Source organism: Lycorma delicatula, chromosome 1, assembly GCF_047948215.1.
Source record: "Lycorma delicatula isolate Av1 chromosome 1, ASM4794821v1, whole genome shotgun sequence".
NCBI classification, from domain to species: domain Eukaryota; kingdom Metazoa; phylum Arthropoda; class Insecta; order Hemiptera; family Fulgoridae; genus Lycorma; species Lycorma delicatula.
Window position 1 is genome coordinate 30185544 of NC_134455.1, and position 27230 is coordinate 30212773.

Here is a 27230-nt window from a genome sequence, read left to right on the forward strand (position 1 = left end):
CAAATTACAATTGAAACCCTAAAATTAAAGTATAAAATATTTGATATAAAAATGATATTGTTCAAAATTATTTATAAAAGTAACTAGAGAATAAAAAGAGATTCCATGTCATTTTGAATGACATTGTGATTTGAAAGAATGCATTTTAAAAACTTAGAAATTTGTAATTAAAAAACAAAAAACAAAGTATCAGTTTTGTCTCTATTGTGAGTGATACCCAATAATACTGTTTACTATTTTTAAATGTTTAATCATTGAAGCCCTAGCCATCATTGTATAAGATCCTGTTATCAGAAATCATATGTCTTCTTCTGCTTTCATCATAAAAAAACATTTCATTTATTCTATGGATAATTTTCCCATATCATGTTGGCTGTCAGTTGTTTTATACAGGTGTTCCACTGGGAAAGACAAAATTTCAAGATGTTAATCTCTCTTTTTTCTGTTTAGCTTCTGGAACCACTGTAAGGTATTACTTCAAGATGCTCCTCTAGAACTAAACATAATTTAAAAATTACGTAATCATAGACCCAGAGATGCTTTGATTTTAAGTTATAGATGCTGAAAGATTTCACTCATTTTCTACTCTGTAAATAATACACAGTACTACAGTTTTTTTGGTCAGTGATTACGGCAAAAAATGAATATTTTTATGTTATTTGACCTAAAAATTGTAAAAAAAAGATTCCCAGAACTATATATCTAATACTTTTTTTAAAGTGATGTAAAACTTGAAAAATTGGAAGTCAACTAATCAAAATTTTAAATTAAAATTAATAAGTAACAAAGAAAAAAAAAACAAATCAAATATTATAAAAAAAGTAGGAAAACAACAATGAACTAAAACATAAAATTCATGGACATAACAAGAACTAATTAAAATTAAATCACTTGAAAATAAACCATAAACACATTTTTTTTAGGTTTAGTGTAATATAACTTAAATTACCAATTAACAGTTAAAACTTAGTAACAAATTTTGTAAAGAATTTAATTCTGAGAAAATTGTGGTAAATAAATCCAATATAAACGGTTGTTATATAATACGGTTGTTTTTAAAAATCAGTTTATTATTTATACAGTATTTTCAGTTGAATTTTATTACTTTGACCAATTCGTTTCCATTATTATTAAATAAATTGAAATTTAACTTAAATGTGATCTATTATACATAATTATGTGCTGGTAGGTAAGGTTATTTATAATGTAATTATTTTTTATTGAAAACTTGAAATTAATCTTTACTATAAGAATTTAATTTTTAATTGTTTTTGTTTATGCTTAAAATTTAAACTAAGTTTTTGTTTTTAAAAACAATTTTGTTTCAATTTAATTGTAACATCTCACTTACTCAATAGGTGTAGTTTACATGTATGGATTTTGCAATGGCAATTTGCTTCAACAGAAGAATGGTTGGTATCTTAATGAAAAGTTCTGGAACTAAAATATTTAATAGATTTTTAAAAAATTTTGAGGTTTAAAAATCTTCTTTCTAGTGTCACTAGAGATAAAATATTTCATCTCAATGTAGATTTGAATATGTTAAAATATTGTTCAGTTAGTTAAAAGTAGTTCCAAAAGTTTACAAAGAATATCCAGGCAACTGAATATTACAAAAGATACAGCAACTTCAGCCAGAAAATTACACGACATAAAACTACAATTTTGTGAATGGATTAATGTGAACTGTTACGTCTTTCATAATTACTATTTTCAGATGAAGCTACTTTTACCCGTGGTGGTATGAACAATACCTCCAATATTTTCATTGGTTATTAGAAAGAGAATCCGCATGAATATAAAGTGAATATATAAAGTAAATATAAAGTTTCAGTATAGATTTTCAAGAAATGTGTGGTGAGGTATGATAGGTAACCAGTTAACTGGCCTTTTCATATTAGAATATCATCTTACAAGATAGTTACCTCAAGTTTTTAGATTATGATTTTTTTTTTGTACTGTAAGATGTTGCTGCCAAAATCAATGAACATGTATTTTCAGCAAAATGGAGCTTCACATTTTACATCATGTAACATAATTTTTAAGCAAACATTTTGCTGAAAACTGGATTAGTTGTGGAAAACTTCTTATTGGGCATTATTTGCTTTGAACTGGTTATTGCTTGAAAAGTGTGGTTTATAAACTCAAAAATAAGCATATGAAATGAATTGATCACTTGAATTTTAAATACTTCTCCTAGAAGAAGAGGTTTTGAGATAAGCAATAGAAGATATTTCTTTGGGTAGGAGTTAAGAAGTGCAGTGATTTTAATTCTGGAATTTTTTACCATTCATTAAAAGTTAATGGTTTACTTTGTGTACCTTCAAGGTAATCAGTTGAATATTTACTAGCTTGTACATTGATAATTTTAGTTTTTTTGTTTGATTATAATTTAGAATTGTTAAAATTTATGCTACATTTTGCTTTAAATTAAAATAAAATTTATTTTCTATTCACTTAATTTACATCAATTTTACCAAAATTAAACTCTGTACAAAGTTTATTTTAGTTTTATTTTATGTTAGTTAGCAATTTAAGTTACATTACCTCAAACCAAAAAATTATGTTTTTTTTTACTTAAATTTTCTAATAAAAATAACAGGTACAATTATGTGAACAGTTTAAAAAAAAAAATAGGCCAAATAACAAAAGCCCACCGAGCTGAACTAGTAATTAACTCGTTGCAAATAAGTTGTTTAACAGCTGATGTTCAGTGTAAAGTTCTGAGATTTAAATCCAAGTAAAAGTTAGTTGCTTTTATATGGATTTGAATACTAGGTAGTGGATACCAATATACTTTGGGAATTGGGTTTAATTAATCACTTGCCTCAGGAATGGTCGGCCTAGGTCTGTACAAGACTACACTTCATTTACTTGTCATACATATCATCCTCATTAAATTAGGCCATGGGGGATTGCTTATTATTCACTAGTTAAAACAGATTGCAACATACACATTAAGGGGAATAAATACACAAATTTTTTACCGTATTTATTATATAAAAGATTTTAATATTGCATGGTAAGCAAAAGTAAGGATGAAATCTTTTGGCAGCTGTAAGCCAAAAATAAAACTGACAAATATGATGGGTTATTTATGATTTTTTTTTAGCTTTAGATTCAGTTCCCTATAAAAATTTTAATTTCTGGTAGAACATCCTGTGACTGGCTGTGTGGTGGATACCAATAATTAGAAAGCAAATATAAAAAATACATTAATTTACATTTTTTTAAATTTTTATACAAAGATTATTTTATCATTTAATATTCAGATGAAAAAATTGTTTAAGATTATCTTTGACCTCAGGAGAGAAGATTTCTTTCCAGTTGGAGAGAAGATTTCTTTCCAGTTTGTTATCCAACTGCTAGCTTATTTGAGTTGAACAATAACTGAATCACCTTGCAAGTTTCTTTGAAAATAGTAATAAATAATCCTGAATGCCTTAGTTAACAGCTTCACTGCCAATGTCTTGAACATGGGAGTCAGTCAGAAGCCAACTTTCTTTTTTGTTGTTTATTTGTTTAAAAAGGATTCAAATGTTATTAATTAAGTACCATTTGCATATATAAGGTAATTAAAATAGAAAAATAAGAAATCAAAAATATCACGCACCGGCACGAGACCGGCACTGCGAAAGGAATTCTCTCTATCAGTGCCAGGTCTCACGCCGGTGCGAGATCATGATTTTACAGACTTTAATTCACATAAATCGTTTATTATTTATATTTTTGTAATCATTTTCAAAACAATAATTATTTATTAATCAACAATCTTCTAAAATCATTTTAAATTTAAATGAAACTCGTAAAAAATTAAATTAACTGACTTATTCTAATAAATTGTGTTCGACGTGGTATGTATCAAAGCACTCTGGACAAAGTCCAGGCTTTTCAAGACAGGTTGCACATTGGTAGGACGTGTCTGTGCGTTTTTTGTTCTTGTGACACTGACGACACATTTTTCGCTGTATCCTGCCTCTTGCAATCGTCTCGGTAATTTTACGAATGTAATGGCGTGACCCGACTGATCTTGATGAGGCGCCTACTTCTGGTTCTGATTTTACTGGCAGCAAAGCATTTATTATGTTTAAACGATAGTCGTATAAGGTCATCTTTCTTTGACCTGAGTATTGGTTATAGATTTTATAAGAGTTTATAAAAAAGAGTTGTAGCGTGTGATTCGGAATTTCCAAATACCATCTAAGGGTTTTCCTCTCGCAGGGGTAACGCAGTTGATCCTGTCTGTACCCATATGAAGCAGTAAACCAAGAAAAATTTTCAATTCTGGGATACTTAGCTCTTTCCAGTCTTTTATTCTGCCCTTTACAGATTCATTTACTGATTTTAATCTTTCAGCTTGAGCATTTGTTTCCGTACAAATCATAGAAAGTAATTCTTGGTCAAAAAAGAAATCAAAATAATTAATTGGTTCATGTCCGTTGACCACACCGGAAAAAGCGTTGATTTTGTTAAAATGCAACTTTTTTATGTCACCTGTACTTGTCCAGTTCGATGTATATCCGCTAGTAGATGGTTCATTCGGCCTCGCATGTGAAGGAGTAGGCCGTAACTTGATATTTACATTGGGAATTGCTCGAACGTCAAGCCCTGATTACGGTCGTCGTCTGACGAATACTCCTCAGAATCACTACCCGGCTGATAGTCATCTTCTTCGTCACAATTTCCAAATAATTCCTCTTCAATATCACTATCTTGTACGTAATCCGGTTCTTTTGTTTTCAACTCAACTTTTGTTTTTTGGCACGTGGCAGACCCTTTCTCGTACTCATATTGCAGGCGCAATAAAAAAAAATTATAAAAAATAACTAAAAACCAATAGTTTGCCAACGAAGTTAGAACGTTCAAGCGCAGTGCAGACACGTTAGCATGTTACTTCACGCGATGCCGGCACCGTACTGGCTCATAAAAAGTTGGTCAGTAGGCATCTCGCGCCAGCACGAGACCGGCCCCTCACCGTACACCCCACGTCGCGAGACCGGCAGCTAAGTTGTTAAGGCAGTTTTTTAAGCGTTAGAATATGGATATTATAATTAGTTTAACCTACCCTACTGTATTTGTTAAATTAACTTGTAAATGTGTACTTCTGGTGGCTGGAGAGTATTAATTTAGATAATACTTTATGTTTAACACTTGAGTTTATTTTTTTTATAATATAAAACATGTGTATATATTATTTGTTATATGTAAAGTGAAGAGAGTAGAAAATAATCAGTTATGTCTGCATGTATCTTCTGTTAATATACTCTAGTAATTGTGAAACAGCTTATAGTAGCATTGGTGATGTTACAAACAAGGAATATCATTACCACCTATTTGAAGGGGGTGTTGGAATACTGTTCATTTACACCTTTGGTAGAATCTTAATTCTGAAGGAAGGAATGGTCTGACCATACCATATAGACCAAATAGTCATTCAGAACTTAGTACTTAACTGACATTAACTGCAGTGAATTTCGAACAAACTTTTAGACTGATTTAAAATTTTATGCTTGCAGATAAATGAATCTGCAATTTTCTTTTTAATTATATTAAATTTATTGGCAGACCTTAATCTTAATATTGTGCTTGCGTCAGAGTGTAATAGTTTTTATTTTAAGTTTTTTACAATTTCATTTTTTTTAAGAAAGCAAGGGAAGAAAGTATGGTACCTTATTTTTCACTATGTTGGTTAGATGGATTGATTTTTTCAAAGGAGTTATGATTGTTATTTTTTTTCTGTTACTGGTTTCAACAGAGATGAAAAATTCAACTATGTTAAATCATATTGGAAAATAACATTTTCCTTGCCAGTGAAACTGATTATATAAAAAGTCTGTGGTTTATGCAGTTACTCTTTTTGATAGAAAAATGCATAGTATATTCCCTACTATGAACAGTCTAATCTTATGCAGTAAATTAATAAAAGAAAAGTTGAAACAGTATCATTTTTTGTAATTTTTTCTGAACTATTATCAAATTGCATATTGTGATTAGATGTCAATAAGTGACATATGAGTAGTAGTTTTAAAAAAAAAAAGGTGATCTGTTCTCTTATTCTTCACCAATCTATAATAAATGTTACATTGACTTTAAGAAGCTTGACTCAAAATAAAAAAAAATCCTCCAATGACTGTAGTAACTCAAAAAAAAAAAGTCTTTATCATTCCATTAAGGTAGCATTTATAAAAAAAAAATAATTTATTTTAGTTATTTCAGTTAAGGAGTACATTTTTTTATCATAATGAATATAAAAAAGATTTATTGGCGAATTTTGTTCAATCTTTTTTAAGAAAGTTAAGTGTGGGTTGCTTTATCTTACGTGTATTATATATAATTTCACTCCTGGGCAAGACTGTAATCTATCCTGATGAGATGCAATTCTTTTTGTGGGTTGATTGATCCCTTTTTTCTTCACCTCATTGCTTATCTCATTTCTTCTTGCTTGGGCTAATATCATGAAAAAGTAGAAACTTTTAGATACTAACGTGGCATACACTTTGTCTGGTAGCGGCTGACAGCGCAGATAATTCTTTTTTGAGGTTAGTGGGATAACAAATCTTATCTTACCTGTGAAGGTATGAAGAAGACCTCAGTTTCTTGACTGGGGTTTTCACAAAAAACCAGACTAGTCACTGTGGTTCAAGTACTTATCAGGTAAAGCCAGCCCTATTTACATTCTCATTCTTAATCAGGAATCAATGATATATTTTTTCAGAACATTACACATCAAACCCCTTGGTCATTAATTATTAATTTTTGTATTTTATAGATCAAACATTTCACAAGTATAAATCATTGATGAATTGTTAACTGTTATCAATTATAATTAACTGATTTGAAGGCAGTCTAAATTAAGAAGCTTTCCACCATGTAGTACTACAGTATTAATTTAAATGTCCTGCTTTAAAAAATGAAATGTGTAAAAGAAATAATATAATCTTTTGACAAAATATAAGATTAGAAGAATTTTAACATTTGTTTAGTTCCTTCTTCAGTCTACCTTAACAAATACATCATGCAGTCATATCTGCTGCTGAGCTAAAGTCCTGTAGCCATAATAATTCATGCCGGGTTTTACAATATCTGATTAGACAACTCATTGTTTAATGTTTATCTAATGATCAAAATCTATTTCTTGCTTCGACCTACATCAAGCACTTCTGTATACATGTGTGGTTTTGTTTGTTTATGCACACAACTCTCCTTGAGTATTGTGTGCTGTGTGGAATATCAAATGAGATTTATTCTATATTTATGGGTACAAATAAAATAATTTTTTAACAAATATCTTTATTCTTTACTTTGAATTCATAACATTTGTAAACTCATTGTTTATTATTATTATTATAGGTTTGTCTGGTGTTCGAGAAAGATGTGATAGTTTACCTACACGTCCTCGTACTACTAGTGAAGGAGCAACACCTCCTATCTCACAACACTCACATCGCCATGTGCTTTTACAGCCCTCTGCTGCTCGCCCTCACTCCATGTACACAAGAACAGTATCTTATTCACCTCCTGTAATTGATTCCAGTCCTGTCAGGTGAGGTAGTAAATTTTCTGGTGTATTTTAACTAAACAAGCAGTATATATGTATGTATAAACAAATGAATTTTTTTTTAATTGCTGAGCTACGGGGGAATATTTTCAATGTGAAGTTAGTACTGCTTTGTAAAGCAAAATCTTACTCATAGTACCTCCTCAACACTTCATTTTGTTGTAATTTGTGTGTTGTACCACTTAATCATTGTTTGTATTATTTTTCAGTTTTTACAATGAGTGATTTACATGAGTAACATAAGTTAAAATTTTGTGTGAAATGCTAAAAAATTTTTGCAGTGACCTTTATGTTAATACAAGCTTACAATGATGATTATTTAAGTCAGACTGTAATAAGTGGTTTAAACAATTTAAAAAATGTACTAGAGGTTATCTCTAAAGTAAAGACTGTTTCATTGTAAAAAAATTTATTCTGAAAACTTTGTAAATATTTTTATTTCTCTTAAACTACACATCTTATACTACTTCTCTATATAATCGCCACATGAATTAAGACATTTATTGTAGTGATACACCAGCTTCAATATATACGTCGTATTCTACCGCCAGCCCATTTGGCCACTGATTAACAGCATTTTTAAGTTTGTCTCCTATGAATTGCTTACCACCCAAAAATTCTTTCAATTTCCCAAACAAATGGTAGAAGGAGCTAAATCCATACTATATGGTAGGTGATCGTAAATTTCCCATTCAAATGTTCTCAGTAAATCGTGTCAGACCCACAACATATGGACATGCATTATTGTGAAAACAGGACGATGACGTCGGTCAGCTGCTTTTAAATGATGTGCTGTAACTTACATAGTTTCACAGTAGGCATCTGTATATATAGTCATTCCATGTGGCGTGAAATCAACTAGCAGTATGCCAAACCAATTCCAAAAGACTGTGTCCATCAGTTTGCGTCTAAATGGCTGTGGCTTGACCTTAGTTGATCTGGTTGGTGATTGAGGATGACAGCATTCACTTGACTACCATTTTCTCTCTGGTGTTTAATACAAAGTAATGTTTCATTGCCGGTAACAATTGAATTACGGAACTCGTCACCTTTTTCTGTGTAGTGCATCAAAAATTCCATTCAGATTTTTTTGTGATGTTCTGTAAAATATGCGGCACCCAACATGCACAAATTGTTCTGAAGCCTAATTGTTCTGATCATGAACAATGTGACCAATAACAGTCCTTGAAACATCAGGAAAAAGAAGGGCCAGGTCGAAAATTGTTGAGCAACGATCTTATCTGATTTCATCATCGACGTGTTTCAACACGTTCTCTATGATTATCAAGGGCCTCCCTGAACATTCTTCATCATGCACATTAATTCTGTTAAACTTTTCATACCATTTTCAGATGTTTCTTTCATTCATTACATTATTATTGTACACAGCAACCAACTGATTTTGATGGTTTAAAAACAGATGACTACTCCATGCATTTCACAATCAGCGGCAACATCGATCTTCCTATTCATTTTATAACATAATAACTCACATGTAATCAAATATACTACAACACTATAACATACAGACAACAATGCAGTGTGTACATTACTAGTTGACCATGAATGATACAGATTCGCCAATCTTAAAGATAGAAATTTCCCAGCAATATTAACTTTTGAGATATTCTTGAACATTAAACGATTGATAAACTGTGTTGAAGAGACCACCAGCATTGGCGGTCAGTATTTCAAAAGTTGAAGAAGTTTGTTTTCTAATTTTAATTTTACTATGCAAGAACTAGCAGATGAATGCAGAACTGTCAAGTTTTAAAGAAAAAGTTTTTCTAGAACATAATAAAAAAAAAATTTGTCAGCAGAAAGAAATGCAGTCTTTGTTGTTACAAGTCATGGCAGTTTTATCACAACAGACCTTAATTCATCATTGTTAATCTGTGAATTTTATCTAAAGATATGACATGTGCTTCCTATAAAATTTCACGTTCAAAAAATATGTTAACTATATATAAAATTATTAGTGCTAAGTTATTCGATTTACAGTGTTCTTTGATTAGAACATGCACTTGTATAGTAGTTAGTGAATAATTTGTGAACAAAGTTGTACACTGATCTGTTAAATTTTAATGTAGTTTTATGTTTTCAGAGTTTGTTAAATTAGAAGAAAAAAATGTGATAAAAAAAGAAAATTTAATGATGAACATTTTGCAACTAAATTAATGTGCAGTTTACAAAAGAGAAAAAACTTAATTTTGTGCTGTTATTTTTTGTATTTATTTATATTGTAGCTCCTTTTATATGGCATGCCATTAACAGTCAAAATTAATATCTTTGCAGCCCAGATTCAAGAGATCTATGTTCTACAGATTCTGCTGGTTCATCGTTATCTATGGAGGGTGAAGGTATGGGAATGGGAGATGGAACCTGGGAGAGCGGCATGGATAGATATGGGCATTCTCTTACACCTGATGAACCAGTCATCTTAGAAGAAAATGTGGATGATTGTGAAAATATGTGGCATCCCAGTAAGCATCTTTTTTTTTTTTTAAAGTAACCTCTTGCTTAGGAATTAAAACTGAAGGTAATTGTGTACCAATGAGATATCTAGGTGACTGACTTACTTCCTACATACAACACATGATATACTGTTCTTTTAGATTGGTTCACTTGTAATAGCATTAATACTATTTTTTCTTTTCTACATATTTATAATCTCCAAATTGCATGTCAACTCTCATCTCTGTAAGACTTTTAAATAAAATACACAAAGATAAAATTTCTTTAATCTTTGCATGGTAAATTTTTTATACAGAGTAGATTTCCATATTTTTGTTTAATGAAGTATATCTTAATTTATATTATATCCAATCAGATTTAATTACATAAAATCAAATTTAATTTTATATGCACTCTGGATATGAAATGGAGCTCTTGCCCAAGCTTACACATAGCAATTTACTTTATTAAGTTCTATCATCTTCTATTTCCTAATTATAGTAATTGAAGCCAACATTGCAACAGACTTTATTTTGTTGTAGTGCCTGTCTACCAAAGAAGGAGTGTAGGATAAAGAGATGGAAGAGCTAGGAGACAATCAACCTATTAGTGATTACAAGCTTGAGATTGTGATATCATCTTTTTTCGCCACCTTACAAGAATAGATTGTTTAATGTCACAAAAATTATTTATAGCAGTTTACTATAGTGCAACAAGTGATACCAAACCATATTACACTAGCTCTCCGATTCTGGTAAATTTTACAAGACATTTACTAGAAAATTCTGTGCCTGTTATTTCACATGTGGAACAACATAACTTTCTGAAACCTTAAAGCACATGATAAATCTATAATTTCATAATTAGTAAATTATAATAGTTACTTAGTTCAGATAATCAGTAATGTTTCTGAATTACTCATTCAATCTATTTTATTATTTATATAACATACATAGTTATAATTTATTTTACTTACTTTTATTATTATAATATACATTTTTGTTATTTTTTAAGTATTAAAGAAAAATTTCATTTTTTAGGTGATGATTATGTAGGACCTGATAAAAATAGTTGTTTGACTATTAGTAATCACCTTTCTCACAAGAATTCTCCTAACCCAAGCAGCAGTGGCTTTAAATCTAGTTCCCCATCACAGGTAATGGTTGAAGTAATGGTTTTATTTTGTTTGAAATGATTATTAGCATAGAAATGTGACTTTATTTTGTGTAAAAGCATTCTTTTTAATTAATTTTCTTTTTTTAGAAGTGGTATAAATGTTGACACATCTTATGTATGTATTGTAGCTTATGTTATACAGCAAACATCATATGTGTTAAAGGAAGTAGGTCTAAATGTTGTATGCAGATATTCAGGCAGTTACAAATTTTTGTGAAATTTTGAGCATAATTTATTTCAGGGCTGGACTAAAGGCAGGGGGTACTAATGAAACGAGTAAATGTCAGTTTTGACATTAATTGCTTATGAGTATGATGAAAAGTAACATATTAAGTTTTTTTTATATAACTGCTTAATTTGATTCTTTTTTATGGAATTGGAGATGTATACACAAAAATTCACAATTTCTGGTAACTAGTTCAGTAGCAATTATGTTACAAAACAACTCTGGATATTTCAACAAAACCAGATTATTTAAATAAATTTCCATTCTACAGATGTAATCCAATTTTAGAAACATTGAAGCACATTGTTTAAGTGGAATTTTGTTTCTCCCCATCAAGTACACCTTATTTTCTTATACAGTATCTATTTTTGTAAATTTTTTAAAACATATGCATGCTTCTTGCTTCATTATTATGAAATAAAAGATTACTTTTTTTATTTTTATTGTTTAATGTATGAGAAGACTCATATTTTATTACAAGTAAAATTTTATCAAATGTTTTGTTACATTTACAGGGCTCACTGGCTGATATTTGCAGTCCTTGTGGTTCATCTCCATTGGAGTCATCTGGTCCATACATGCCAATGAGTCCAGGTATTAAATAATTTTGTTTATTTTTTGTCATTTTGCCTTAATTTTTTATAAATGGATTAATAAAAGATCTAACACCTTCCAGATAAAAGACAAGGGACATTGTCATTTTGTCATAGATGTTAGCAGTTTATTAATTATTAATTTGTGTATATTTGTATATATAAAATGTAGATTTTATATATGCATTTTGGTACTTTTTTCCTGGCACTTTCTTAGTGATTGGCCCTACTTCATTAGATAAGTTAATCATATAAATAGTTATTTTTTTTGTAATACTTTTAAATTAGTGTTTAGGAATATACAGGTCTTATTTGGCTGTTGAAGCATGCAGATGCTGTAACTTATTCTCACTAATAACATTTAAAAATAATCAATTAGAACTTTACTACTTATAAATTCTGAATTTTAAATACAACATTAGTTGTCTAAGTGAAAAATTGTAAAGGAAAAGAATATAGCATAAATAAATACTAAAAACATGGAAAGGTTTGGATAGTTCAACAAAACCAAATTTATAAAATAAATTTCCATTCTACAGATATAATCCACATTTAGAAAGATTGAAGCACTTTTTTAAAGAGTAATTTTGTTCCTCTCCATCAAGGACACCTTATTTTCTTACAAAGTCTATTTTTATACATTTTTTAAAATATAAGAGTTGTGTTCAAAAAGTAACGAGAATTTTTGTTTTATGGAAAGAATTATATTTATTCATCTACATTAATGTTATCCCCTTCAAAATAGTTCCCATTAGATAGTATACACTTATGCCAGCGCTTTTTCCAATTCCTAAAACATTTCTGGAACTCAATTTTTGGAATAGTATTTAGCTGTTTCATCTGTTCGCTTTTAATCTCATCTGTGATTATAAAATGATGGTCCTTTAAGGTTCTCTTTATTTTTGGGAATAGAAAAAAGTCACACAGGGCCATGTCGGGCAAATATGGCGGCTCGGGTATCATTACAGTGTTGTTTTTGGCTAAAAGTTGACGAACAAACAATGAAGTGTGAGCAGGTGCATTATCATAGTGCAAAAGCCATGAATTTTTTCACCACAAATCAGGGTGTTTTTTCAGATTGCTTCACACAAACGACATTGAACTTATAGGTAAAACTCCTTATTCATCGTTTGACCTTGTGGCAACAACTTATGATGCACTATGCTGTTAAAATCGAAGAACACAGTGAGCATAACCTTCACACTTGACCATACTTGTTGAGCTTTTTTCAGTCTTGATGATCCAGAATGCCTCCACTGGGATGATTGAGCCTTAGTATCAACATCATATTCATAAACCCATGTTTCATCACCTGTTATGATACGTTTCATCGTTTTTTTCTTCATTTATTGACTCCTGAGCAACTTCCATTCACTGCTGTTTTTGTTTGAAATTCAACAATCTTGGAAAAAATTATGCTGTCACACGTTTCATACCCAAAACATCCAAAAGATTTCATGGCATGAGCCAATTTATATCCCAACATCATCAGCAACTTCTCTGATTGTGATTCAGCGATCATTCATAATCATTTCTTTCACTTTTTCCACATTTTCATCGGTTGTAGATGTGCTGGGGCGTTCAGAGCACTCAACATCTTCAAGACCTTCTTGGAAACATTTATACCACTCGTAAACGCTTGCTTTACTTTTATAAAACTCACCAAAAGCAATATTTAACATTTTTAAAACATTGCTACACTTTATTCCATTCTTATAGCAAAATTTAATACAAATTCTCTGGTCCATTATTAATAAAAATAAAAAATCACTGATTGTACCAAAACACATGTTATTCTTTTGACAGCTGGCAACAGAGTAAACATCCAATATGGCTAAAAATGTACAGATACTTTTCAGACATGATTACCAATACAATTACGAAAAAGTCCCTAAAATCAGACTATAACATTAGTATAGTATATTGAATTGACTGTAGTATATTATATTGACTATTACATTAGTATAGTTGTTTGCGCTCATACATCACTCAAGTAGTGGGGGTATACACGCAGACTGCTGGTGTATGGTGTATATACACAAGTAATGTGTATGGTGAAACTTCAGTGAGAAACAGCAAAGTGCAACAATGGTGCAGGAACTTTAAAGCAGGACGTACAGATGTTCATGATGCAGGCGGTCAGGGAAGGAAGAGAGTGTCAACCGTAACAAAGCTGTAACACAGAAGCTCCTGCAGCATTTTTGTTGGGAAGTGTTTGATGACCCACCACACAGCCCGGACTTGGCTCCGTCTGATTTTCACCTCTTTGCTTACATGAAACGCTGGCTAGGAGGACAACATTTTGGCACAGACATTGAGCTGCAGACCAGCGTAGAAACATGGCTGAAAACACAGGTGGCTACATTCTATGACGAGGGTATTGGAAAGTTGGTACCACGCTATGACAAATGTCTAAATCGGAGTGGCAACTATGTAGAAAAATAGTGTAACTATGTAAGTACTTGTTACAAATAAAAAAGTTTTTATTTTTACTGTGGTTTTAATTTTGTGACCAATCGGACCTTGAAGAAAAAACCCTTGTAAATTGCAAATCTCCTGAACAGTTTTCTGAACAAAGTCACTGCACTCAAGCTCATACCTGCAAATCCAAACATAAACTGCGTCTTTTGATGGTCTCCTAGTCCAACCCCCACCGACATTCCTGAGAATTACTCAGTCTATGTGAGTGCATGTATGCACACTAACGTAACACTTTCTGTGGGAAAAGTTTTTTCCCATTGTGAGCATGATGCCATACTATGATAAATTTTATTTTTAGCAGGAATGTTGTGCGATAAGAATTCAATCATCAAAAAATAGTTTATTATTTCTAATTATGCTGTGATTATCCACAATCAGTCTTCTCTGAATAAATCCATTTAATTTTGCATTTTTAAAATCATCCATCGATGTAATACAAAATTTATAAAATAAAAAGTATATAATACAAAGTAACCAACTTAATTAAGCCCTATGAGCCTATTTTAGTCAAAATTTATAATGATTACAGGAGAAGTGACACACCTAGACTGTGGACTGACATTCTCATTGAACATGTGAATGCAAAGGTGAGAGAAAATTGTCATTTTACAATTAGCAATCATTCTCTAGAATTTCCAGAAGTTTCAATGACAACATTTTCTTTTGACTGATACTCTTCACTATCATATACTGTGTGCCGAAAATGTTGACATGTGCTCACAAAGATGATCAAAAAATGATATCTGCATGTGTTTTCCCAACTACTTTAACCAGGGGGGATGAATTTCTTCCCATATCATCACTGTAAGGAAACGTAGATTTCTATATCAATGCCTAAGGAGACAAAACAACAATCCATGCAGTGGTGTCATTCTGGTTCATCTAAACCGAAAAAATTCTAACGGACTCAGTCTTGAAGGAAAATCATGGTAACTGTATTCTGGGAATAAGGTGTGTTTTTGATTGATTTCATGGAACGTGGAACATCCATCACATCTTTATCACTTTTTTGTGGTTCACAAGTCTATTGTGAAATACTTTGTAAACTGCATCATGGCATTCAAAACCGATGATGGGGAATGCTGAGATCAAGAATTGTTTTCTTCATAATAATGCATGACTGCATGTAGCTGCATGCACAACAGCAACAATTCAAAGATTTGGATGGGAGATTTTTTATCATTCTCTTTATAGACCTGATCGATCTCATACCCAGTGACTGACCGTCATCTCTTCCCTCCACAGGACTATTAGTAGTGCTACATCTCTGTAGACATTTGTGATAAAATTATTACCAACTATCTATATTATGCTTTCTATATTAAGTAACTTAATATTAAAAAATTTTTTTTTCCATCTTTTGAAAACAATAATAGTAGCTTATTTATTAATATGCTACCATGCCAAATTTATATGCCGTAGAAGCAAAAATTCAAGTATGTATTATTAATCAAACAATAAAAAGTTGATGCACAGGATTTGGATGGATTGCTGGAACAGTGAATTTCTTCTTGTTATTTATGATGTCCTTTTCTGATACACTATCCCCCTCCACTGTACTTTTAGCAGTGTTCACAGCTCTTCAGATATTTCTGATAGAAAGAACTACTGCCATCTATTTTGCACTTTCTAAACCTTGACAAGCAATACTTTCATGAGTTCAGTTTTGTATTACTCAAGACAATATTTATCAGAATTATGTTTCAGTTGTATCAAATTATTCTTTGAAATGTTACCTTAACAGTTATTTACACATTTAAAAAATAGATCATTGGAATATGTTTATATTATAGCAGCATGGTTATTTATTAAAATATATGATAAATAAATTTGTTTCTTTATTTTGGTTAACCAATTTATAAAAAAAAATTTTGTCCAAAGAAAGATGAAGAAGCTTTAATGAAAGCAACAAAAGGATTGAATGAAAAAATCCATCACAAAAAAGTACAAGTTACCATAATTTCAGGGGATTTGGCAAGTTTAGTGAGTAGGAGGCCAGAGCTTCCGTAATGTGTTTTAAATGGTTCCCTTCCTTGTATGGTGATTTAGTCGTTAAGTTACTATCACATCAGCAGATTAAAATCATTTTAAAGTGTTTTTTTTTTAATTTGACAGTTGATAAACCTGCAGTCACAAGCAGTAGCTTTGGTGGATTGCGGCTTGGCATTGGTGGTGGAAGTAGTTCAGTTAATCATAGTCGTGGAAGCAGCCTTGCTGAAGATGGTTATGTACATATGGCACCAGTCCTTCATGATGATGGATATGTTGATATGGATCCTGGAAGTCGTCACCGTCGCAATATACCAGGTATATAATAGTGTGGTGTATTTTTAAAGTTTTTAATTTAAATACAGTTTATTATATTAAATATATCAGTAACTAATGATAAACAAAATTTAAATAATCATTATGAATGTATTACAGTAAATTTTTTTTTAAATTTATTAATTTAAAAATATACATATAATAACTGTTTGATCCCTTCACATGTGTAATATAATATATTAAGCTATTTCTATTAAATAAATTTCTGGTGTCATTTATTGTAAAATATTTTTTCAAATTTTTATTTTTGTCCTAAAAAATCAGCAATATATAAATATGTACACTTATTATATGTTGATTCTGCCTAAATTAATTACTTGAAGTCCAAGTTTATAGCTAGGGATAAGTTGAATGTGGAGACAACTGAATCCAGAGTATAGTTCAGGGCATGCTATTTGATCTTTAAGAAGATCCACTTAACTTCCAGAAGAGCTCTCTTTCTGATAAGTTTCAAATAGCTATAAATGTCACATACTTTTTTCTTTTTTTATGTTACTGTTCTTATCATGTTAAGATTAAATTTATGTTTTTAATGAACCCAAGAAATATTTGATAATTACATTTCACTCTTAAAATATTTCTCACAGTTAATATTATTCTTGTTGTTACTGACTTTAATTGTTGATGCGACTATAAATAAATAAATAAAAGTACTTAAAAAAAAGAATCTTTTGCATTCCTAAGAAAACATTTTATTAGAGTTTTACTGTAATGCTTAACACTTATTTTTCATTTACCACTGCAAAGATATAAAACCAAATTACTTTCTAAATTGTTTTTACCATTAATTATTTCTCATATTTAGGAACATTAATATTTTTTAATAATAAGGTTGGGTGCATGAGCAATATCTATTTATACAATTCGGTATTACTGAGAGTCAGGTTTGTGAGATTGTGCTGAAATTAATACATAATATTCTTAATTCTTTTTTGGTAATTATAATTATCAAGCCTCAAAAAAGAATTGTTTCTTTTCATTCTTTATTGTTGTTTTATCATAATTAGTTATCTTCTGTTGCGCCATAAAGCTTGAATAAATGTGCTGTTTGTCAGGCAGTTAAATATATTTCCTATTACGCAAATGTTACATAACTTGACATTATGTTGTATAAATTATTTGAAGTTAAATTGTTACACACATCCAGTTTATGGACTTAGTTGTAGCCTTCCATCATTGATCAAAATATCCATTAGTGTTGTCTATATTCTAATGAATACTTAGATATTTATTAAAAAAAATAATAAATTGAAAAATAGGTATAACTAAAAACTTTAAAGTTTATTATACTGTCAGTTTATATTATATTACATATAAGTTACTGCTGCAGTGAGAAAAGACATGGACCTCATATTATTAAAAAGTACATCATCTTAAAATACAAAATAAACATTAAGACTTTACGTATTCAGATATAGTACATTATTAAACGAATTAAATAATTTCTTTTTTCTGTATTAAGAGGTATCAACCAGTATCAATTTAACTTCTAATTTCACCTATTTGCAAGAGAACTGCATGTAGTATTATTTACTTTCAGAGATTAACAGGGACCGATCAAATTAGTTTCAGTTATTGGCATTGCATTACTTGCATTTTAATTTTTCAGGATTTTTTTCTGAGATATTCATGATGGTTTAGATTGACCAGGATGTTAATGGATGTTACTATCTTGCTCAGGACCTTTCAAAAGTGTTAAAACTTTCTTTGAGATAAGGTGAAGATGAGGTGAAAATTTTGCTTGTCCAAAGGAAATAACTTATATCAGTTAAAAAACTGTATGATAAATTTAAATATTTACCTTATCATTTCACTTGAAGTACAGGATCTCATGATATTCAATTTTTGATTGTGCAGATCATTATCGGAGTGGTGAATTATCACCAGCAAGCAGTTGTTCAATTATATCGGGAACACCATCAACTGATATAAGATTTTCTGAGTATAATTTAGAGAAGGTGAGCACATTCATTACTCCAAGTGAAGATGAAATTTTACCCAATGAGCGACCTACTCGTGCTTATTCTGTAGGATCTAGACCTACTTTTAATAAAAGGTAACTTTGTCAAGAACTCATCAGTATACATTATGTATGAGAGTTATGAATTTTTTAACTTTATGAATTGTATCAATTTAGAGATATGACATGATCAGAAAAACTTATTTTTTTTTATCTTAAGAATTATTTCTTATTTTTCACATTATTGTGATGCAAAATTAGTAATTTTAAGAAAAGGCCTAATTTCTTTTGTTGTTATTTTGTTAAGTGTTTTGTGATCAACGAAATGGGCAGCATCATGTTATTTATTATATTCTTCCATAACTGATGGTCTCTAGGTTGGTTTTTGTTATTGTCATCGAGTAAAAATATTTTTTGTGTAGTTAGTTTTCACTGTATTACTGCTTAAAAATGATATTAAAAAAAAATGTTTTTATGCCTTAAAACCCCACTTTCGAGAATAGATAGTAGGCAAACTACTGCAATTAGTAATTTATATATATTTACTACTTATTTTTTAAAAAATATTTTATGCAACTGATGAAATTACTTTTGCAAAAGCTGAACCTAAAATAAAAAAAAATCTGAGATTATTGTTTACTCCAGATGTAAATAAAGATTTAAAGATCTGATAGCAAAGTTGTAATACTTTCCTGGCGCTGGTTATTTATTCTTATATAGTGGAAAAATAATTATACATGAAAAAAGTTATCTAAGATCTATTTTTTGGTATGGTGGTAATTTATGATATAGTTTTATTGTTAAATTATCATTATATGTATAAATAAATCAAAAAATGTTTTAGAGATTCAAAAACAATTTTTTTTTCTGCTCCACCACCACCTTCAAAGAAAGTTTTATTTATTTTTCTACATTTACAATGATAAATGAAAGAACTAAAAAAAAAGAATTCCTCTAAAAAATATATAAACAATAAAAAGTAGCCTAAGGTTTCTTTTTTGTATGGGGGTGTTTTCTAAACAAATGAAATTGTATTGTAATATTTTTACTAAAAGCCTATTATTAACTTTTATTTAATATTAAAAGTTTAAATAAACTCAAAAATGTTTTGAAAAATAAAATAAATGACATTTTTGAATGTGATCAGCTTCCCTACCCCCAATATTGCTCCTAAGTATTTTTTGGGGTCACTTTCACTACTACCATACCTAGGAAGACATTAAAAAAAGTTTGTTTAAAAAATATGCAATAAATGGAAAGATAGCTTTTTTTGACTTAAGGGGAGGGGGAATTTTGGGGCAAATCTCTTTTTAAGAATGGTAAGATAAGTATACACATATGTACTGAGCTTAATATAAAGTGGGGTTATGTTTGTAAAAGACTGAGAAAATTGACCCCCACAACCCCCTCCCCCACCCACCCACTGGAGATATTGATGTTAAAATTTTACCAACAAATTGCTCAATATACATGAGTCTCCTTACAAAATTTCATAAAAATCAGTGTATCCAGTCAAAAATGATTGAGCTTTAAACTCACCAACACACGTTCATAAATACAAATGTGTTTATAAAAACTACCCTGTGTACCCTCACGTTTTTTGTTTTTGGAGTTCCTTGGGTCATGAAACATGACAAAATGCAAAAAAAACTTTTATCCTATTTTTTGACTGATTACCATATTTAACTTCTTGCAGTGTAGCTCTAGAGCTATGTTGCCAGGAAATTAAAAATTAAGATATCTTTTCAGATAAGAAGATGCTACATCCTATGAATGAAGTGGTTTTGTATTATTCATAACTTTGTGAAGAAAAAAGAGGGCCATCTAAAATGGTAAATCGATTTACTTCACTGCAAATGACTTTTCTTGGCTAAAACATAAAGGATGTTTAATATAATAAATTTTCTTATTTGTATTTTTTATGAGGTACTAAAAGGATTACTGTTTTCATCATTCTCCACCATTATTGTAATCTTATTAAAGCACATGCTTTTGCACATTATTTCGTACAACTCAACCATTAGCATTATAAGCCATTTTGTAAGTTTACTTGGTATTTCATCATTCCAATCAAAACTCCAACCAATAAGGTTCTTACAAGTTCTAAAAGGTAGAAATCTCTGGTTCTCCTAGTTAGGAGTATGTGGAGATGACCTAGTTGTTTCCATTCAGATGGCTGTACAAGATGTGTTCTTTAATGGACACATTTTTCTCCTACACTATTATTTACATTGCAAAGATACGTTTACAAATTCATCGTACTTTAGTTCATGAATATCTCCGCGCTTCAATTGTTTGCTGGTTAGATGCTTTAATTTCTTTTCAATCTTAATAGATCAAGATAAGATTGGTTTACTGAACATGTTTTAAATCAGCAAATTTTATGTTGTTTAGTTACATTTTTATTTATTTATTTATTTTTTATTTTTTGCAGAAATGATATTATAAATCAGTCAGATTGTCAACAAAGGGTTAGAGCATTCTCTGTTGGTTCTCGTTGCCCAAGAGTTCACTCCGCTCATCTAACTCCTCCACCCCGTCATCCTTTGTCTTCCAGTCACTCATCTGTAGAGCCATCAGAGGATTTGATGGAACTTGATTTTACAAGAAACAGCAAATCACGAAACAGAAATCACTCAAAAAAACCTTCCAGTTCAGAGAGGTTATCAGTACCACCAAGTTCTGTGGCTTCATCTGCTGCATCATCGTATTCTACAGCTGAAGGTAGCTACATGGAAATGTCTCCACGAAGTTCACCAAAACCTTCAGATAACGAGATGGATAACTCACATTTTTGTCCCTCACCTCCAAAAAATAACCGAATATCAAACTTTGTTGGACGCTCCCCTCCAAAGTCTTACGTAGATATGAAGGCAGGTTTTCCATCATCTTCACCACCTGTCATGACCTGGAGTGGTCTGTCATCTGCTCCTTTGTACAATGTTCCTGAGGGAGAATCAGGTTATATGGAAATGACTTCTGGCTGCAGAGGAGAACTGTTGCCTGGCTCTTCACCACCTATTTTGATACATTCGCTTAGGGATGAAAGGCCACGTACACCATCTGATGATTCATATATGGAAATGAATCCTGTTGAAGCAAAGTCAGTTGTAGCCAAAACATATGCTCCAAGAGTTGATTTCTTCCCAGTAAATGAGCAGTTAAAACCTCAAAATTTTCCAAAGACTACTTCTTCTCCACCAATCAAACCTGCGTTGATGTCAACATCAAATATTCTGAAATCAAAAACAAATACAGATGATTATCTAAATATGAGTATAAAAAGGAAACTTTCATTAGTTGAAGATAATAATAGGATAACATCTGGACGAACTAATTCTATTGATTCACCTAAAAAAGCACCTTATGGATATGTTGAAATGACTGTAGGTAATTCAAAACCTATGAGAAAGTCATCATTAGATAATTTTAAGGTTGGAGAACAAGATTATATGAATATGAGTGGTGGAAAGAAAGAACATAAAGGAAGTAGGAAAGAACGTAATAGATACAGTTCTCAACCAATTGCTATTCAGTCAACATCAACAAAAGAACAGACACTGTCAACAAGTCCAGTTTTTACATTCGTTGGTAGAAAACATTCAACTGGTACACCACCTAAAGTTCCATCATATTTGCCACTTGGAAATTTCAGTACATCTCCATCTTCCAGTCCATATTCGTCTCTTCAACGACGGACCAGAAAAACTCCATCACGCAGAGAAAGTAAAGATCTGCCTAGCAGTGGAAGTTCAACTCCTATATTTCCTTTCAGTTTAAATAGTCCAAGCTCACCCATGAAACCAACAGCATTTGGTCAGGCCAATAAAGATAAGGAATGTTATGAGTCTGCTGCGAAATGTCCTGTTGATGCCACAAGTGGTACTGTGCGTATCTCATATTCACCTGCTGATCAATCTGTTGCGTCACTTCAACCTCTGTCTTCATCTGTAAGTTATATTGAACAGAACGAATATGTTAATTATAATCCACTTTCAACAGAGGTGAAGGAATCTTTATACAATGACTATGCTCCAATGAGACCTGTAAATCCATTGGATCCATCTAGAAAAATTTCTGCCCCTCCCATTTTAAATAGTAACTCAAAGTCTAGATCAGTTGATAGAATTGTGGTGGGATTATCTAATTTAACTGTTAGCTCACCTGAAATCAACACAGTTCCTAATAATAATAATAATGATAACAATAATAGCAATTGTAAAAATAATAGGAGTGTCATGGAGACAGTTGCCAGCAGTCATCATGCAATAACCAGTGTAGCTAGTGTAATTTGTGCAGGAACTGTTCCATCTCCATGTGTGTCAGTGACCAAAGATAAGCATAATAATAATAGTGATTCAGAAGTGTTAAATAATGGTAGTACCAATGATATTGTTAGTAACTCTTCTGCCTCTACTGTTATTACTACTGTCAATGCTAATTCTTCTCTTTTTCCATCTTCATTATCCTATGCGGTTCTAAATAGTGCTGTTACTACTACTACTACTACTACTAATGTTGCTCCTCCTGTTACCAACACCAGCAGTGCTACAATCAGTGAAGCATCTGAATCTACTATTGTTAATTGTGTAGCAATGTCTACAACTGATGGTAATGAAGTTGTTAGGACATCTGTTTCTCCTAATAATAATATTTCTCCTGCAACTACTGTCGCTGCTGCTGCATCTTTTTCATCTGCTATCAACAATACTGCTCCGACTTCTGGTACTGTTCCTACTATTACTACTAGTTCAACTACCATCACCACCACCACTGCTGCTGTTTGGTAAGTTTTTCGGGTAATCATATTAAGTTAGATGTATGTAAGTTAAAAATGAAGTAATATGAAATGCAGCGTGATAAAATTTAAAACGCAGATAAATTGCTGACAGAACTCTTGGTAGCAAGGACATTATCTTCTTTTATTCAGTAAATTCATTCATTTTATTGATTAGTATTCAGTGTCAAATCAACCAAGTAGAAAGTAGAAAGCCAAATTGATTGATCAAAACTCAGATCATAGATTTGTTTCCTCCTCAAGATATGTCTAAAGAGAGAGAAAAAATAGTTTTTCAGATGCCAGTTTTATTTTTGATTGATTTGCTGAAAACCAATAATTCTTGAAATAAACAAAATTATGTTAGAAATGGAATTAACTACTATTGATTGATTTATATATGTCTACAGTTATTTTGTGGACTCATTTTTAAAAGTTTAATTTCCTTTGAAATTAATCACATGAGGTAAAATTGAAATTCCACTTTTCAAAAATGTCTAAAACAGTTTTTCTTTTTATTAATAAAGGAACATTCATGTAGAACTTCGGTTTTGGTCAATAGCTAAGTTCTTTTTTATTTTACATATAATATATTTGTGCTTATGTATAAAACATTGTATTTTATTTTTATTGTTTATTTATTTTTTTAACTAAATTAATTTTTTTATTTCACTCAGACTCATCTAAAATTAATTTCTTAGAAATTTGTAATCTCTAAAAATTTATAAGTTTTTTCTTAATTGTGTTGCAGAATTAGCAAATACTATATTCTTAGTAGAATGCGATCCCCTACTATAGTTCCTTACAATGCACAGATAATTTCATCTTTAGCAACTATGTCATAAAGGAATTATTTATGAAAACACAAGTTATTTATATTTCTTATTTGTCTTTTCTTATCCAAAAAATTAAACTTGAAATTTTTATGTTCTTCTGATAATACACATCATACTATTTCTAATATTTATAAAAAAAAATTATTGTTATATAATATATATATATATATATTTATATATATACTTTTGTTACTTCTCTGCATACCATGGAAGTTTATTTTGGTAACTCAACTTTTCCATTGATTAGTTATGGGCTCAAATATAAGTTGCACACTAATGTGAGTTTCAATATTCTTTTGTTTGTGAATAATGTAGTAGTTAGGCAAGAAAATGATACTTTATTAAAGGAATATACAAGCTTCAAAATAAGTGACAAAATTATAGGTAAAAATATTATTCAAAAAAGACTAAAGTAGTGCCGTTGAGAGGCAACTATTAGAAATTTAAATAGAATTAGTAAGAATGATTCAACAGCACATTACATTTTAAACTCTTGGTAACAATATGATAAGTAAATTTAATTGATTAAGACATTTATCAGATGATTCATACAATTCTAAAGAATAAAACAAGTACAGTATTAAAATTTTATAAAACTATGGTGATTGCTGTATTAACATATAATGGAGTGAGGCTTGAGTACTCTGTAAGAGGGAACAAACCAGCATTAAAAATTTGAAATGAGATCCCTGGAGGTGTCACAAGTTGTAATCAAATGAGGAATAATAAAATTCACTGAATTTTCACTATTTTGAGGCTGAAAGAGAAACAAAACATAGTTTGGTGCAGTCACTGAGTGATGAATTTACAGATACATGTAATCATGCAAACAATACAAAAGGTTCTCTTGATTGCAGTAGAAGAAATGTAGTAGTTGAAGGGAGAAGTATGAGGATGTCATATAATCTAAATATTAAAGGATTTCATAGAGTTATGTATGAACTTTCTTATGTTAAATCTTTATTGCAAGGCACTCACAATAAGAATATAACCCTAACTTTTAATATTAAAAGATTTCACTGAATTGTTATGAACTTTCTTGTATTAAATCTTTATTATAAGGCACTCACAGTAAGAATATAACAGCAATTAGCATATAAGTTTATGTAATTATGACTCAAAAAATTAAATTTTCTATAAGCCATAACTGTTGGGTTAAATCGTGAAAACTGAATATTCATTGCTTTCATATTGTAGGAAACTAAAATTTAAACACTGGAGCAGTGTTTCTCAGCCTGGGGATTGCGACCCCTGCAGGGATCACAGTAATATGAAGGGGGTCACAAAATTAGCCTACAGCTATACATGTAAACAATAATGAAAGCATTTTATGTACATTTATAAGTATACATGTAAAGAAAATAAATTAATGAAATGGTTGTGTTTGTTTTTCATTTGACATTTTTTCATACATGGATATGTTAAAAACACTCAAAAGCAAATGTTTTCAAGTGATAAAAGATGGTTCCTATATTTAGTTTTTAGTATAACCATAGATGAAAAAACTTTACACAGGAGTAAGATGTGGTGAAAGGGATTAATATTTTCAATGCTTCTGTGACTAAATTTCCATATTCACTAAATGAGCAAGCCAAAACATATCTAAATCTTCACATGTGAATTATAGTTGTTTAATCAGCAGACATTTTGATGAGCTGGTCATGAATCCTAACTGGTAACTTGACAGCTGCAACATTGTTTTCCTAAATGGATTCAGTACCCATCTCTTTGAAAAATCATTTTTTATCTTCTGGGAAATACTCCGAAAACTGAATTTTTAGCTCATGCAAATGCATCTTCATGCTATTCCAAATTGTGGTGAATAATAGTGTCTTCTTCATCTAAATTTTTTTCAATATATTCAGAAGTGAGTGGAAACATATCACAATTTTTGCTTTAAAGGCACTTACTATGAAAAAATGAACTTTGTTATTAATAAAAAAATTTATTACATCCTTTTAAATTCAAATTCAAGTCTTGAATATTGTTAATATTGACTATCCAAGAACTTTCGGATTTTAACAAGGAGTATATAGTCTTAAATGTGAAAATTGTGATTTGAAATATATTGGTATGACAAATCCTTCATTCTCAATTAGATTTAAAGAACACATCAGTTGCATAAATAAAAGTAATAAAGATTAAGCTAACTTGGCTAAACACATTATAGAGAATGGACGTAATTACAATCCAAACAATTTTTTTGAAATATTGGAATACACTAATAACTTTCATAAAACTATTATATTGGTGAAATTTCAAATATATATATAACTAATAATAAACTTATAAATTAACAAATCAGATTTGATAATATTTTATTCAAGCAAATTATACAATAATTATTAATAGGTTGGCTAACTGATCCAATTTATACTGCATAATAGTTTTAAACATCTTACTGAAGACATTTTTCTTTTAACGTTGACTTATTTTAACTATTGACATTGAACTGTTATGAAGATAATAATTTTAATTTTAATTCCCATTCATAAAAATTTATATGCACAACTATAAAATTAATAATTAATCAGTAATACCTAATGATGGTGAAATAATCCAAAAGTGCTTGGATATTCAATATTCACAATTGTTGATAAGTGGATACTTTATTTTTATATAAATGTTATAATACCAACAGTGCCAGATGTTAAAAAAATTAAATCAACTCTTTTAAATGTGAAAATACATCAACTAATTAAGTCAACCCCAACATATACTCATTATTTGTAAAAATATTGAGAATGGTGTTTGTATATCCTGGAAAAATATTAATTCATCTTACAATTCCAGTAATTGAGTTTACACTTTTCCCTCCTGCGATAAACATCTGATTCCTGTACG

The 27230-nt window shown here is 30.3% G+C and overlaps 1 protein-coding gene across 7 annotated transcripts in view; it reads left to right on the forward strand.

Moving 5' to 3' along the window:
* Positions 1-27230, forward strand: part of chico (insulin receptor substrate 1 chico) — a 150523-nt gene that overhangs the window by 111453 nt on the left and 11840 nt on the right. For all 7 annotated transcript variants that reach the window (XM_075382297.1, XM_075382279.1, XM_075382288.1 and 4 more), the window contains 7 exons: positions 7351-7543; positions 9854-10041; positions 11053-11168; positions 11930-12008; positions 16604-16795; positions 18671-18869; positions 21208-23559. In XM_075382297.1, coding sequence (XP_075238412.1) covers positions 7351-7543; positions 9854-10041; positions 11053-11168; positions 11930-12008; positions 16604-16795; positions 18671-18869; positions 21208-23559 — 3319 coding nt within the window. The remainder of the gene's footprint in view (positions 1-7350; positions 7544-9853; positions 10042-11052; positions 11169-11929; positions 12009-16603; positions 16796-18670; positions 18870-21207; positions 23560-27230) is intronic.